At 38.3% G+C, this 15,284-nt stretch overlaps 1 protein-coding gene across 4 annotated transcripts in view; it reads right to left on the bottom strand.

The window, feature by feature from the left end:
* The window catches only part of stck (LIM zinc finger domain containing stck), a 47,911-nt gene that overhangs the window by 18,881 nt on the left and 13,746 nt on the right, over positions 1 to 15,284 (bottom strand). For 3 of the 4 annotated variants that reach the window (XM_076190295.1, XM_076190297.1, XM_076190299.1), the window contains exons 3-6: positions 14,494 to 14,993; positions 13,765 to 13,878; positions 6,038 to 6,150; positions 453 to 645 (exon numbers count right to left, since the gene is read on the bottom strand). In XM_076190295.1, coding sequence (XP_076046410.1) covers positions 453 to 645; positions 6,038 to 6,150; positions 13,765 to 13,878; positions 14,494 to 14,993 — 920 coding nt within the window. Of the gene's footprint in view, positions 1 to 452; positions 646 to 6,037; positions 6,151 to 13,764; positions 13,879 to 14,493; positions 15,176 to 15,284 lie in introns of those variants that run through there. The other variant, XM_076190298.1, reaches the window with a different exon arrangement.

The raw sequence follows: 15,284 nt of genomic DNA, 5'->3' as shown, positions 1-15,284 counted from the left end.
AGGGGAGTATGTGTGAATGATATTTTGATGCAGCCCAAAGGGATTTCTCCCAGTCTTCTCTTTTTCTGCATGAGGGGACAGAGAAGGGGGGGTTGCCAATTAAATAAAGTGACCCTGCTGTGGTTGTGCTGTGTCTTGCTGCATTGCTTCTGACCCAGGGCAGTGGACAAGATGCAGGCATGACCCATCATCCAGGAGGAGTCAAGAAAAGAGGGAAGGAGGGGTGGTGAATGGGAGTGGAATATGTGGGGATAAAATGAATGGGAGTGGATTTATGCCTCTGACTTTGGCTACCTCCCTTGTAAGGGGGAAAAAGGCCTTTGTATATGTATGTATTAATGATTTTGAAGATGAGCAACAGGGAGTTGGTTCTCTCTGATATCCATTTTGCAGGACACATATGGTACCCATATCTTATCCCACACATAAATATAACAAGTGATGACACTTACTGGCATTTGTGGCACATGTACTTGCCAAGACTCTCTGCTTTCACCCTGGCATTGCACTCATGACACAGTGCCCTGCCAGTATTTCGGATGAATCCTAAATCTGCCAATTCCTTCCCACATAACTGGCAGCAGAAACACTGAGGGTGCCAGTTGGCATTCATAGCCTTGATGACACGTCCAATGATGAATTCATCTGTAAATATGATATTAACCATCAATCATCAAACTTATTTATTTCATTATAATGGCTTCAACTGTATTTCTTTCACCTTGTCACATATGGAGAGTTGATAACTGGCAACTGCTAACCCCCCTTCCACTTCATTCACCCAGTGGTTTAGGTACAGTCCAAAACTTATACAACACATACAACAGTCCTATATTTCTTTCCAGAGAAATCTTTGGAAGGGCTTGAGGACGGCTGCCAGATGCTGTAGGTTTCCAGTCAGTGAAAGCTGAAGCACATTAACAGCACTACTATTCAACTTTTATCTTGTAAACATGGGAGCCCATCACCCAAGGGATGCACACTATAAATCCAATAAGTATTAGGGCTGCACCTTTATATTTATATTTCAGAGGGGGTGTTTCTGGTTAAGTGAAACAGCCTTGCTGTGGATGTACTGTGTTTTGCTGCATTGCTTCTGACCTGGGCAGTGGGCAGGAGACAAGGATGACCTTTTATCCATGAGAAGCTACGATGAGAGGGAAACAAGGTTGGGGGACAGGATTGGAATGGGTGCTACGTGCCTTACACTTGGCTACCTCCCTTATAAGTGGGGATAAGCTTTTGATATGTAGATAGATAGAATAAATTTTAATAATGGTAAATAATCTCCAAATTTACCACTAAGTGCACCATTTTTAATCACCTCTTGCATAACTATGAGCATGACATTATGTAATTGGATGGATTTTTCTATATATAGGTAGCCAGCCAAGGCATGTACCCATCCAACACTCATTTGTCCCCACTTCCCATCCCAGCTGATTAGTACATACCATAAAGGGTTTTTCCCCCTTACATGGGAGGTACCCAAAGTACATACATACATATACCAAGGGTTTTTCCCCTTTCCAAGGAAGGTAGCCAAAATCAAAGGTATAAATCCACTCCCACCCATTACATCCCCACATACGCCATTCCCATTCCCATTCCCATTCCTCCTGGATGATGGGTCATCCCTGCATCTCGCCCACTGCCTTGGGTCAGAAGCAATGCAATCCAGCACATCCACAGCAGGGCTGCTTCATTTAATTACCCCCCCCCCCCTCTGTCCCCTCATACAGAAAAAGAGAAGATGGGGAGAAATCCCTTCGACCTGCATCAAAATATCATTCACATATGCTCCCTTCCAACCATCCCCATCTTACTCCCTTCCAAGCATCACAGCATCATCCATACACAGCCATTCTCCACTCACCCCTATCTTTTGTCTTCTCCCCTCTTTCCCAATGCCCCTTTTACCCCATCTAATCCATCTCATCCTTGGTCAGCCCCTCATGTTCACTCCTTCCACACCTCTTTTACTAATCTTTCTTCACTCAATTTTTCCATATGTCCAAATCATCCCAATACTTTTTCATCAACCCTATCTCCCAATTCCCTTTTCACCCCTGCTCTCCTCACCTCATTTCTCACTCTATCCAGCCTAGTGACCCCTATCATACTTCTTGGGCATTTCATCTCAAATACATTTAAATTCTTCCTCTCTTATGATCTATGTTTCTGCCCCATACAGTAGCCTACTGTCGGCACAATTACTCCTTCACACAATCTCCTTTTAGCATCCATTGCCAAATGTCTATTTCTCATTACACATTTAATCCCCCAAGTCATTTACTTGCTTCTCTCAATCTACATTCTAAATCCACCTCTGCTCCTCCCTTTCCTCCCACATTTGCCCCCAAATATCTATTGCTATCCACTCCGTCATCTAGGAGGTGCTAAGATGGGAGGGAGGGTGGAGGGGTGTGAAGTGTTTTCGGGGATGAAATGGGTGGGAATGTTTTTGTGCCTTGTCCTTTTTGGCTACCCCCCTGGTAAGGGGGATAAAAGCCTTGGTATATGTATGTATGTATGTATCCACTTCCTCCAGTCTCTCTCTCTCTCTCTTAATACTCACTTCCAATTTGCTGCCATCCACCTTGTACATCTCATCACTTTACATTTACCCATGTTTATCTTCAACTTCCTTCTTTTGCATCTCTTCCCAGACTCTGCCACTACCTTCCTTAATCCCTCCTCTGATCCTACTACAATTGCAGTGTCATCATCACACAACAACTGGCTTATCTCCCACTCTTCTCCATTTTCTTTAACCATCTCCAATCTCCAGCACATTACCCATGCATTTACCTCTCACACCACCCCATCCATGTATAAATTGAACAGGCAAGGTGACATAACACATCCCTGGCGAAGTCCCACCTTTACCTCAAACCACTCACTCTCTCCATTTCTGAAACACAAGATCTACTACTCTCATAAACACTCTTAACTGCTCTTAACAGCCTTTCTCCTATCCCATATATCTGTAATACCTTCCACAGTGCCTTCCTGTCTACCCTGTCATAAGCCTTTTCCAAATCCATAAAGGCTTAAAAAAACATCCTTACCTTTTGCTAAAGCTTTCTTACATATCTGTCTTACCAGAAAAATCTGATCCACACAACCCCTACCTGTCCTAAACCCACATTGTTCTTCACCAATTAACCTCTTTTCTCCTAATCCTCTCAATCAAAACCCTCCCATAAGCCTTCCCAACTGCACTTAACAAACTGATCCCTCTGAAACTACTACACTTACAGTTTTTCCCTTTCAAAGGGGAACTATACAGGCACTCCTCCAGCACTCTACCCTCTTTTAGACAAACATTAAACAACCTCACCAGCCAGTCCACCATCACTGCACCTATCTAACCCAGGTGCCTTACCTGCTCTCATTATTTTAATAAATGCTTTCACCACATTTTTCCTTATTTCTCCTCCATTTTCCTCACTCATCAGTCATTTTCTTAGCACTTCCCACTGAAACTACCTCTCCCTCCCTACCCTCTTTGAGATTTAGCGACTCACTAAACTACTCTTTCCACCTTCCTCTTACTGCCGTCTCTTCTATTATCATCTCTCCATCTGTACCTTTTACCTTGTCTTCTTTACCTGATTCACCTCCCCTTCCTTAATTTCCTCCCAAAATATGTATTTATTACTTTAAAAAATTCTGTCACACTCTTACCCCATTTCATATCTCCTTTTTGCCTCCTTGACCTTATGTTTTACTTCTCTTTTCTTTGTAACTCTTACATGATTCTCTCATCCTATTTTGCAGCCAATCTGTGAATGCTCATTTCTTCTCTTCTATTTCTCTATGAACAGAGATTTCCTCTATCACAGACAAAATGATGTGTAGCTCTGGTCCATAGGGGCACCCCTTATAGACCGTAAAGTATCAGCTGCATGCTCCTGAGATTTTAACCCCACAATAACATGCAGCCAATACCCCAGACAGGGCAGCCAAATTGAATAGGCATAAATCTACTCCCACCTATTTAATTGCCACCCACTCCACTCCTATTCACAAACCCTCCCTCCCTCTTTACTCAGCTCTTCCTACATGACAGGTCATCCCTGCATCCCACCCACTGCTCACAGCTAATTAGTACAGGTTATATTTTAGATGAATGTTAATGCACATTGGATTTGGGGGGGGGGGAAGTATTTGAGAAAGTTACTGATATTATATATACATATACATATATATACAGGTAGTCATCTACTTACGACCTATGCGACTTACGACTGATCGACTTTACGACCACGAGATGGTGCAATAATATCTAACATTTAATAGAGTAATAGAATTGCAATGTTATGCCTGGCACTGCAGTACATTACTCCGCACGCTGCGAGACGTGAGTACAATAGTTTTGGCAGGCTGCCGGCAGCGTCAGCATCCCAGCCAGCTAAATATTCTTTCATTTTGTTTGTTTGAAGTAAAATGTTTCCTAATTTTGCATTGCATTTTGTATTTTTGTATGTTTTGCAATTAATAAAATATAACAAACTTTTTATGCCTAGGCTAGTTTGTTGTCGATAACAATATGTTCGGTACAGTACTTAACCACTTCAGTACGGGACTTAAATCTCGCGGGCAGCAGCCAATGCCAGCCGTATGACGTGTCGTAATAATACTCACATCATAAAATATAGTCACGGCTTATATCGATCGTTCTCTCTTTCACCCGTGAATTTTGAAAACCACAGAGAATGGGATTAAGAGCAGATTAAGGAGAATGTAAAAACACAGGGGCGACTACAATAAATATAATCAAGACGCCGATGTGGCAGCGTCGCGAATCCACTTGCTCCTCATGACGCCTACTTGTGCAGCACCGTATGGAAGGGGTTAAACGAAAAGAATGTGTTTTGTTGAAATAAAAAAAAATCCTAATCTTGCCTTACATTTTGTATTTTTATGTTTTGCAATTAATAAAATGTAACAGTATTTTTTTTATGCCTAATCTGTTGTCGATGACAAAATGTTCGGTACAGCATTTTGTATTTTTATGTTTTGCGATTAATAAAATGTAACAGTAAACTTTGTTTATGCCTAGTCTGTTGTCGATAACAATATTTTCGGTACAGTACGTAAACGAAAAGAATATGTTTCGAAATATTTTTTTTCCTAATTTTGCTTTACAATGATTTTAATGTAACCAACAAAAAAGGATTTGTAGGTCAAAGATGACAGGACTTTATTCAGTATGCGTAGGCCTAGGCTACGTTTCCTAACGAAAATTATAAAAAGTTAATGAATACTAAACAACGTAGCTCAAAGATAATAAGATTTTATTCAGTATGCATACGTTTCCTAAAGAAAGTCTGATGGTAAAATAATACAAAGGTTAACAAATACAGTATTAAATATCATAGGTCAAAGACGATAGGATTTTATTCAATATGCTCAGGCCTACGCTACGTTTCCCAAAGAAAATCAGATGAAATTATACATACATACATACATATACCAAGGCTTTTTCCCCCTTCCAAGGGAGGTAGGGGGAAAAAGCCTTGGTATATGTATGTATGTATGTATGTATGTATAATTATAAAAAGGTTAAAAATACTATACAACATAGTTCAAAGATGCTAAGATTATTTCAGTATGCTAAATATACAATATATATATATATTATATAAAGGGTAATATATACTGTATATATATATAGACCGACTTGCGTCCAGATCGACTTACGACCAGTCTGTCGGAACCGAACTCGGTCGTAAGTCGACGACTACCTGTATATATATATATATATATATATTTGAAAAAATAAAATAAATAAAATAATAATAATACATATATATACCAAGGGTTTTTTCTCCTTACACTCCCACCCATTTCATAATAATAATAAAAATAAAGAAAGAAAATAAATGGATTAATAATGCAAACATTTTGTGAGCCAGTCAGTAATCAAACTTTGCATTATGAAGTTCATATGTAACCTAACAATTAAGCAGGGGTAGGGTTAGGGGTAATGAAAGGAGCAATGCTGAAGCACACAAGAAAGAAAACTTACTGCATTTTCCACAGCATGGAGCAAAAAGTACTTGGAAGTCATGTTCGCAATATTTGCGTCCCTCAAACTCGTAGAAGATGTCCTCGGGAAATGGGCGAAAGCATTGCGCACACCTAAACGTGGAATGTACATATCAATAGAGGGCAATTATGAGAAGACAAGTAACAACCCTAGGTTGACTACTGGTATATCTCATTTTTTCACATGCAAGTAGAACACTCATGCATGCAAGCATCTACTATATATATGGTATCAAGCACTTCACATAACTATGTACATGACATTAAGACCTTTGGTCTAAATCTATGACAAAACCTATTTATTTTTTTTAAACAATATTCCTTAGTAAAATATTTAATTCTTTGATGCAACTACTCAACAATATACATAACAGTAAGACCTTTGTTCTAAATCTGTGACAAAACCTATTCATCTTTTTTAAATAATATTCTTTGGTAAATACATAAACCAACAGCTTTTTCTCCCTTACAAGGGAGGTAGCCAAAGTCAAAGGCATAACTCCACTCCTACCCATTTCATCCCCACATACTCCACTCCCAATTACAACCCCTCCCTCCCCCTTTTCTTGGCTCCTCCAAGGTAACAGGTCATCCCTGTATCTTGGCCACTACCCTGGGTCAGAAGCAATGTATCAAGACACAGCACATCCAGAGTGAGGCAACTTTATTTCATCGGCAAACCTTCCTCTCTGTCCCCTTATGCAAAAAAAGAGAATATGGGGAGAATCCCTTCAGGCTGCATCAAAATATTCACACATGGGGACCTAGCACAAAAAAAAGAAAAAAAAAAAATCAAAGAGCAGCAATAAAAATGACACCTACAATGTCAAATTTGACATATGAACAAAGATTGGAGAAATTACATCTATCAACACTGGAACAGAGAAGAGAAAGGTGATTTGTTGACCTTTTACAGAATTATGAAAGGATGGAAATTCTTGATAGAGACGACTTATTAAAATGGGACAGAAGAGAAACGAGAGGACACAAAAAGAAGCTAAAGAAGGGCAGTTACAGAAGAGATTTGAAAAAGAATAGCTTCCCTCATAGAGTGATTGATGTCAGGAACAAAGTAAAAGGAGAAACAGCGAGTGCCAAAACTATACAAGATTCTAAGAATAAACTGGATGTGGAGAGATACGAAAACGGGTCACAATGAGCATAGCTCTCATCACGTAAAATACAACTAGGTAAATACATACAGTCAAACCTCGGTTATCGAACGCTTCTGTTCTCGACCAAATCGGTTTTCGACCAAAAAGTTCGAGAATTTTACGTCTCAGAACTCGACCAAATTTCGGCTCTCGAACAAACCGAAAGAAGCCGAGCGTACCCGAACGCGGCTCACTCGCGAGCCGAGAGAACTCGAATGCTAAGGACGCTTCCTCCGTAGCGCATTTGCGATCAAAGTTCATTCCGAGCAGACGTGTTCGTTCTTATTTACGTAAATCTGACTTTTTTCATCTTTGCATTGTGTATTAGCCCCTAATCATGGGTCCAAAGAAAGCAAGTTCAAGTGGTGAAGAAAAGAGGAAAGTAGTGCGCAAAACTATTGAATTTAAAAAAGAATTAATAGCGAAATATGAATCTGGCGTTCGTGTGTCTGCGTTGGCTAAGTAGTTTGGGATGGCGAAATCGACGATAAGAACCATCCTAAAAAATAAAGACCAGGTTAAAGCAAGTGATGTGGCTAAAGGATCAAGTGTTTTTAGCAAACAAAGGCCACAGGTATTGGAGGAAGTGGAGAAACTTTTGCTGATTTTCGTAAGTGAGAAACAGTTAGCAGGTGATACTCTTAGTGAAGATGCAATTTGTGCCAAAGCAAGACAATTGTATGAAGATTTGATAAAAAAAATATCCTAGCATTATTCCGGAAGGGTTTGATTTTAAAGCAAGCAGAGGGTGGTTTGAAAAGTTTAAGAAAAGAAGTGGGATACACTTATTTATGGTAAACAGTATACAGTGCAGTTTATGGTGTAAAATAGTAAAAAAAAAAATTAGAAAAAGTTGTTTTTTAGACTTGGAACGGATTAAAATTATTTACATTGATTATAATGGGAAAAATTGTTTCGGTTTTCGAACAAATCGCTTTTCGAACAGCCTTCTCGAACGGATTATGTTCGAAAACCGAGGTTTGACTGTACTTCCTCACCCCCCATCTCCCACCCACTCCCATGCATCACAGCATCATCCATACACAACCATTCTCTATTTACCCATCTTGTCCTCTCCCATCCTTCCTCAACAGACATTCCCCTCTTTCCCAATGTCCCTTTTACCCCACCCATCCATCTCATCCTTGGTTGTTCCCTCATGTTCACTCCCTCCACATCTGCCTTCCACACCTCTTTTACTAGTCTTTCTTCACTCATTCTTTCCATGTGTTCAAACCATCCTAATACTCTTTCATCAACCCTATCTCCCAACTCCCTTTCCACCCCTGTTCTCCTCCTCACCTCCTCATTTCTTACTCTATCTAGCCTAGTAACCCCCATCATACTTCTCAGACACCTCATCTCAAACACATTCAAACTCCTTCTCTCTTATGTTCTATGTCTCTGCCCCATACAGTGCTGTTGGCACAATCACTCCTTCATACAGTCTCCTCTTAGCATCCATTCCCAAATGTCTATTCCTCATTACACTTTTTAATCCACCATGGCATTTACTCGCTTCTCTCAATCTACATTCTACCTCCATCTTCACTCCACCTTTTCCTGCCACATTTGCACCCAAGTATCTAAATCTATCAACTTCCACCAGTTGCTCTCCCTTAATGCTCACTTCCAGTCTACTGCCACTTTCACCCCTTGTACATCTCATCACCTTACTTTTACCCACATTTATCTTCAGCTTTCTTCTATCACACACTCTCCCAAACTTTGTCACTAACTTCCTCAATCCCTCCTCCGATCCTGCCACAAGCGCAGTGTCGTCCGCAAACAACAGCTGGCTCACCTCCCACTTTTCTCCATTTTCTTTATTCATCTCCAATCCCTGACCCACTACCCTTGCATTTACCTCTCCAATACCCCATCCATGTATAAGTTGAACAGCCAGGGCGACATAACACATCCTTGACGAAGTCCCACCTTTACCTCGAACCACTCACTCTCTCCATTTCTAATCCCGACACAAGCTCTACTACTCTCATAAAAACTCTTGACATCTCCTAGAAACTTTCCTATCCCGTATATCCGCAAAACCTCCCACAGTGCTTTTCTGTCTACCCTGTCCTAACCTTTTCCAGATCCATAAAAGAAAAAAAAAAAAACATCCTTCCCCTTTCCTATAGCTTTCTCACATATCTGTCTTACCACAAAAATCTGATCTACACAACCTCTACCCGTCCTAAAACCACACTGTTCCTCACCAATTACTCCCTCTGTTCCTCTCCTAATCCTCTCAATCAAGATCCTCCCATAAGCCTTCCCAACTACACTTAACAAGCTAACCCCTCTGAAACTACTACATTCACACTTGTCCCCTTTTCCCTTGTAAAGTGGAACTATACAGGCACTCCTCCAGTCCTCCGGCACTCTACCCTCTCTCCAGCAAACATCAAATAACCTCACCAGCCAGTCCACCATCACTGTACCTCCTTTTTTTAGACATTCTGCATGGCATCCATCCAGACCGGGTGCCTTACCTGCTCTCATCATCTTAACAACTGCCTTCACTTCATCCTTCCTTATTTCTTCTCCATTTTCCTCACTCATCAAGGTCATTTTCTTAGCATTTCCCACTGCAGCTATCTTTCCCTCCCTATCCTCCTTCACATTTAGCAACTCCCTAAAATATTCTTCCCATCTTCCCCTTACTGCCTTCTCTTCCATTATCATCTCTCCATCTGCACCTTTTACCTTTTCTTCTCTACTTGATTCGCCACCTCTTCCTCTCTTAATTAATTTCCAAAACATCTTTTTATTACTTTCAAAAATTTGTCATACTCTTACCCCATTTCACATTTGCTCTCCTCTTTGCCTCCTTTACCTTTTGCTTTACTTCTCTTTTCTTTTCGTACCTCTCATATGACTCCCTTGTCCTATTTTGTAACCAATCTGTGAATGCTCGCTTCTTCTCTTCTACAACCTTCTTTGTTTCCTCATCCCACCATTCACTACCCTTCCTTCTATTTCCTCCTGTCCCTCTGTGTGGAAAGCTGTTCTTTTTCAAATCTCTTCTGTAACTGTCCTTTTTAAGTTTCTTCTTGTGTCCTCTTGTGTTTCTTCTGTCCCATTTCAGTAGATCATCCCTATCAAGGATTTCCATCCCTTTCATAATTCTGTAGATGGCTTCAAATTGCCTCTTTCTCTTCTTTGCTCCAGAGTTGCTAAGTGTTGGTGCCATCTTCTTCAATGCTCTTTGAATTCTTTCTAGTTTATGTTTTTTATTGTACTGGGTGTCCATAGTGACGCTGCATATTCTAATTTTGGTCTTGTCATTGTAACTAGTATTCTCTTCACCATTTCCTCGTCCATGTAGTCAAAGGCCACTTTCATTGATCTTATTAAATTGTAGGTTTCTTCAACTATTTTGTTTACATGTTTGTCTGGTGTCATGTCATTTGATTTAATTACTCCTAGGTCTGAGTTTACTTATGTAACTTCCTTTGTTCCAATTTTGTATTGACCGGATATTCTATTTTTACTTTTTCCACATTCCATTATATTACATTTCTTAATGTTGAAATTCACTTCGTTCTTTTTACTCCATTTCCAGACTTTGTCCAGGTCTTCTTGAAAAAATTTGCAATCTTCTTCTTTACTCACTCTCTTCAATAGTTTTGCATCATCTGCAAAGTTTATATAACATTCAATTCCTTCATCCATGTCATTTACATAAACAGCAAACATTATCGGAGCCAATACAGAGCCTTGGGGGACTCCACTTAACATGTTTACCCAATCTGAGTTCTTTTCTCTAAGTACCAGTCTCATTATCCTGCCTTTCAAGAAGTCTTTCATCCATTCCAATAATTTTCCCTGTATTCTGCCTATTGTTTAAATTTTTCTTAGAAGTTTTTAGTGTGGTACTTTATCAAAAGCCTTTTGTAGGTCCAGGAAGGCACAGTCTGCCCATCCATCTCTTTCTTGTATTATATCTATCAATCTTGAGTAAAAGTATATTAAGTTTGTAGTGCATGATCTTCCACTTCTAAATCCAAATTGGCTGGGGTTTAGTATTTTGTTCTCTTCAGAGTGTTTAGTCCATTTGTTTTTTATAACTCTTTCACATATTTTTGCAATTGTGCTTGTGAGGAATACCGGTCTATAATTTGTTGGATTTTCTTTATCTCCTCCCTTATATATTGGTACAATATTAGCATTTTTCCAGTCTTGTGGTACTTTTCCTTCTGTGAGTGAGAAGTCAATTATCTTGTGTATTTTATCTGTGAGTTCATCTATGCATTCTTTTAATATCCAGTTCGCTATTCTGTCTGACCCATGTGATTTTCTGACATCGAGTTTCCTTATTTGGTCCCTTATTTCTTTCTGTGTCACCATTATTTCTTTCATTTTTGGGGATCCTTCTTGGTGACCATCATCCCACATTTGTGAGCTTTCAATTGTAATACAGACTTAAAAGTGTCTGGTCATTACTTCAGCCATTTCTACATCTTCTGTGTATTCTTTATTTCCTTCATGCAGTTTCACTATTTCATGTTTGTCTTTTAGTTTATCATTTACATATCTGTTATTTGTTTAGGTTGATCTTTGCATTTTGCTATCATATCTTTTTCATAGTTTCTTTTTTCCTCTCCGCGTATGTCTACATATTCATTTCTCAGTTTGATGTAGGTTTGCCATTTAGTCACCTTTTTGTCTCTTTTCCAAGCTTTGTCTCTTCTATCTTTAGCATTGGTACACTTTTTATTATAACAGCACTTTATGTGCTCCCTTTTCTGTTTCTACTTAGGCACATGTTTATCTGTTCCCTCTTTATACATTTCTTGAAAATTTTTCCATTTCTCTTCCATCTTTGTTTCATCATTTGGAAATTTTTCCCAACAGGCATTTTGATTTTTTTTCTAAGTTTTACAAAGTCAGTTTTGTTGTACATTAATCTTCCTTCTCCCAACATTTTGTTCCTTAAGCTCGATCTCTATTAGTATGTGGTCACTCTTTCCAATTGGTATTTTATAGTTTATTTCTTCGACAATTTCAGGCTCAGAGGTGAATATCAAATCTAGTCTTGATGGTTCTTTGTTTTGTCTAAATCTAGTATTTTACTTAACCCATTGAGTCAATGTATAATCTATGGTTATATCCAGTAGGAAGGATGTTGCCCCATAGCTCCTCTCCACCTCCTATTGTCAATTCTTCCCAATTTATTTCCTTTGCATTAAGTCACCCATAATTACTATATTTTCTCCATATTTCAGTGTCTTGGTTAATTCATTCTTTGTGTCTTCTAGTAATTTTGAATGTTTGCTGTCAGTCCAAGTCTTAGTTTTTGGTGGCACATATACAACTATAAACTTTCTACTTTTCATACTGCTATTTTCGACTTTAATTGTGATTATTTCCACATTGTCTTTTCCTTCTGTTGCCTTTATTACATTTAGGTCCTTTCTAGTCAATAGCATGACTCCTCCCGCCTGTTTGTCCATCCTATTTTTCGACCAAAGGTTGTATAAACCTTGTCCCACCATACTTGATTGTATAGGACCTTTTAGTTTTGTCTCCACAATTCCCATTATGTCAGGTTTCTCTATTGACAAATAGTCATTCAATTCATTTATTCCTGAAATCATACCGTCCATATTTGTATATGCCACTTTTAACTTTTTATTTTCTTTTATTTTTTTGGTTTAAGTTTCCATTTTTCTAAGTACCATTTTCTCAGTCTCAGATCCAGCACTCTCCAAAAAAAACTCATTTTTTCCGTCTCCGTTCTTTTCTGTTTTTTTTTTCTTTCTTGGCTTCACTTCTCAGTGCCCTATCTTTCTCTATTTCCTCTTCATTCATTTCCTTTTTTATCCACACATTTTTGTATTTTTCACCGATTACTAGTTTTTGCCACTTTTGATAGTATTTCTTCTGCTATCATTTGAGTTCTTAGTTTGATTTTCATTGGTCTGTTTTTTTTTCTTCTTTTTTTTTTTTTTGAGTATGTACCCATCCTGTGTACGTCATTGATTCCATTAACCAGATTGTCCCTCATCTTGAACCGCTTTTAGTATCTCCTTCACAATTTATTTCTCTTCTTTTTCTCTTTGGTATTTATGTACATTGTGTTTTTCATTGATACCGTAAACCACAATGCATATATGTTGAGACTAGTGTCTGTACATTATTCATAGGCAATTCTTTCTAGTCTGGAACCTCTCCATTACCCATGCATGAATCAAGGACTAAGCTAAACAAAACAAAGTACACCTAAGCAGATTTTACTGTGCCCATCACACAACACTCAGATATACCAACACAAGTTAGGCAACATAACACGAGACATGCCTATACAGCCTGACTGCTTTGCAGATAATCACACATAACCTCATACTGTAGAGCAATGGAAGCACACAGACAAAACACAACATACCTGAAACGAAGCACCTCTAGCAGTAGCCTGTGAGGGCAACTGGTTTCCTACATTGCTCCAATGTCCTGCCTCATTAACACAACAAATGTCCCAGCAACAATAATAACAGATTTGAAAAAAATATATATATATATATATATATATAAACATTTGAGTACTCACACAAAGCACTGTTTATGCCACAGTTGTCCATTCGAGTTGACAATTTTCTCCTGTGCTTCAAATCCTTCCCCACACCGAGTGCAGGTCATGGACCCAAGCGACATGATATGCAGACTGTAAAACATAGAGTATTCTAAATAAACAAATTTCATGGCATTTAACTGGTCTTAAAAAAAAAAATCTAGTCTAACATCACAACTCATTTCAAAAAGCATTACATTTGAGTTAACTGAGGGTATTTAGTGTTACGTTTATGAATAAAATACAACATAAAACCATATGTAATACTGACAATATGGACTTTATCAATTCTATATCAAAATTTCCTTGTCGAAACTATGGTTTATCTCATGGCACTATTCTAAAACAAACTTATTATAAAAATAAAATCCTCTCACATGTCAACTAATAGTTAAAGCTAGTTGTGAGGGTTAATGTCCAATCCCAGTTATAAGAAACTAATAGACTGCTAGTAAACAATTTCAAGATAAAGAATTTATGAACATGTACATGAAAGGGAAAACATTAGAAGCCTAAAATTAAAATGGTAAAAGGAAGCAGAAAGCAAAATGTAAAACAGAAAACATAATAAAAAGCATACTCTTCAGTTGCTAAAATTAAGGACTATGACACCAAAAACATATAACAATTCAGTTCATACCACATTCAATTGCATGTATGAATGATCTACCACATTTTCTCCCATTCAAATTTCTAAATCTTAAATACCCATCATTGGTTTCGTCCTTAGGAAGTACTGGAGAATTGATTTCTTCATAATTTGGCGATATGTCTTCTAAAAATTCAGGAGAAAAATTTGGTGGTTGTTCTTTCTTTGCTGCAACCACATCCACCCCTTGGAGAAATAGGTCACCAATGAACTTGTCCCTAAGCACAGGTGTTGGTAGTTTTCCAAGTTTATCAGAAGGTCTTGTTTTTATGGAGTCTTCAAAAGATTCGATATTTTCACTGTTTGATATGGAAGAATTTCTACTACTATACTGGGAATTAGGTCTGTATGGTGATTTATAAGGTGGTGATTGAACCTTTTCACAGGAAACTCTTTGGTCAACAAATCTAACACTCTGACCACCAGCTACAACAGTTGCAGAACTTCTTTTTGCATCTTGAGGATCTTCATATACAACAGGACTAATTTGACCATAAACTCCTGGTCTATTCACAAATTCATAAAGTTCCTCTTTTGGGTGGGCTGGGGTTTTGCGTCTCTGAAAAAGTGAACTGGCTTCAAGTTTCCATTCTTGCTTCTTATTGGCCATTGTGAAAATGCTGACAATTTTTAGTAAACAGGCTTTATGATAATTTCTATTACTTTTGAATAGCAGTCTTGGAAAAAGCCTGACATATACAGTTCACAACTTTCACAAAACTCCTATCATCTTGTCTTATCTCTAAGTCTTGATAAGATAATAAAATACTTCTAAACCATGTTATATTTGAAACAATATATTTGCTTTTATTTTATATAATATAGCATCTCTCTAATAGAACACACCTAA

The sequence above is a fragment of the Oratosquilla oratoria genome, chromosome 9 (assembly GCF_046742065.1).
Source record: "Oratosquilla oratoria isolate Oo_2021 chromosome 9, ASM4674206v1, whole genome shotgun sequence".
NCBI lineage: Eukaryota > Metazoa > Arthropoda > Malacostraca > Stomatopoda > Squillidae > Oratosquilla > Oratosquilla oratoria.
Note: the sequence above shows the minus strand (reverse complement) of the source record. Positions and strands in the feature narration are given on the sequence as shown.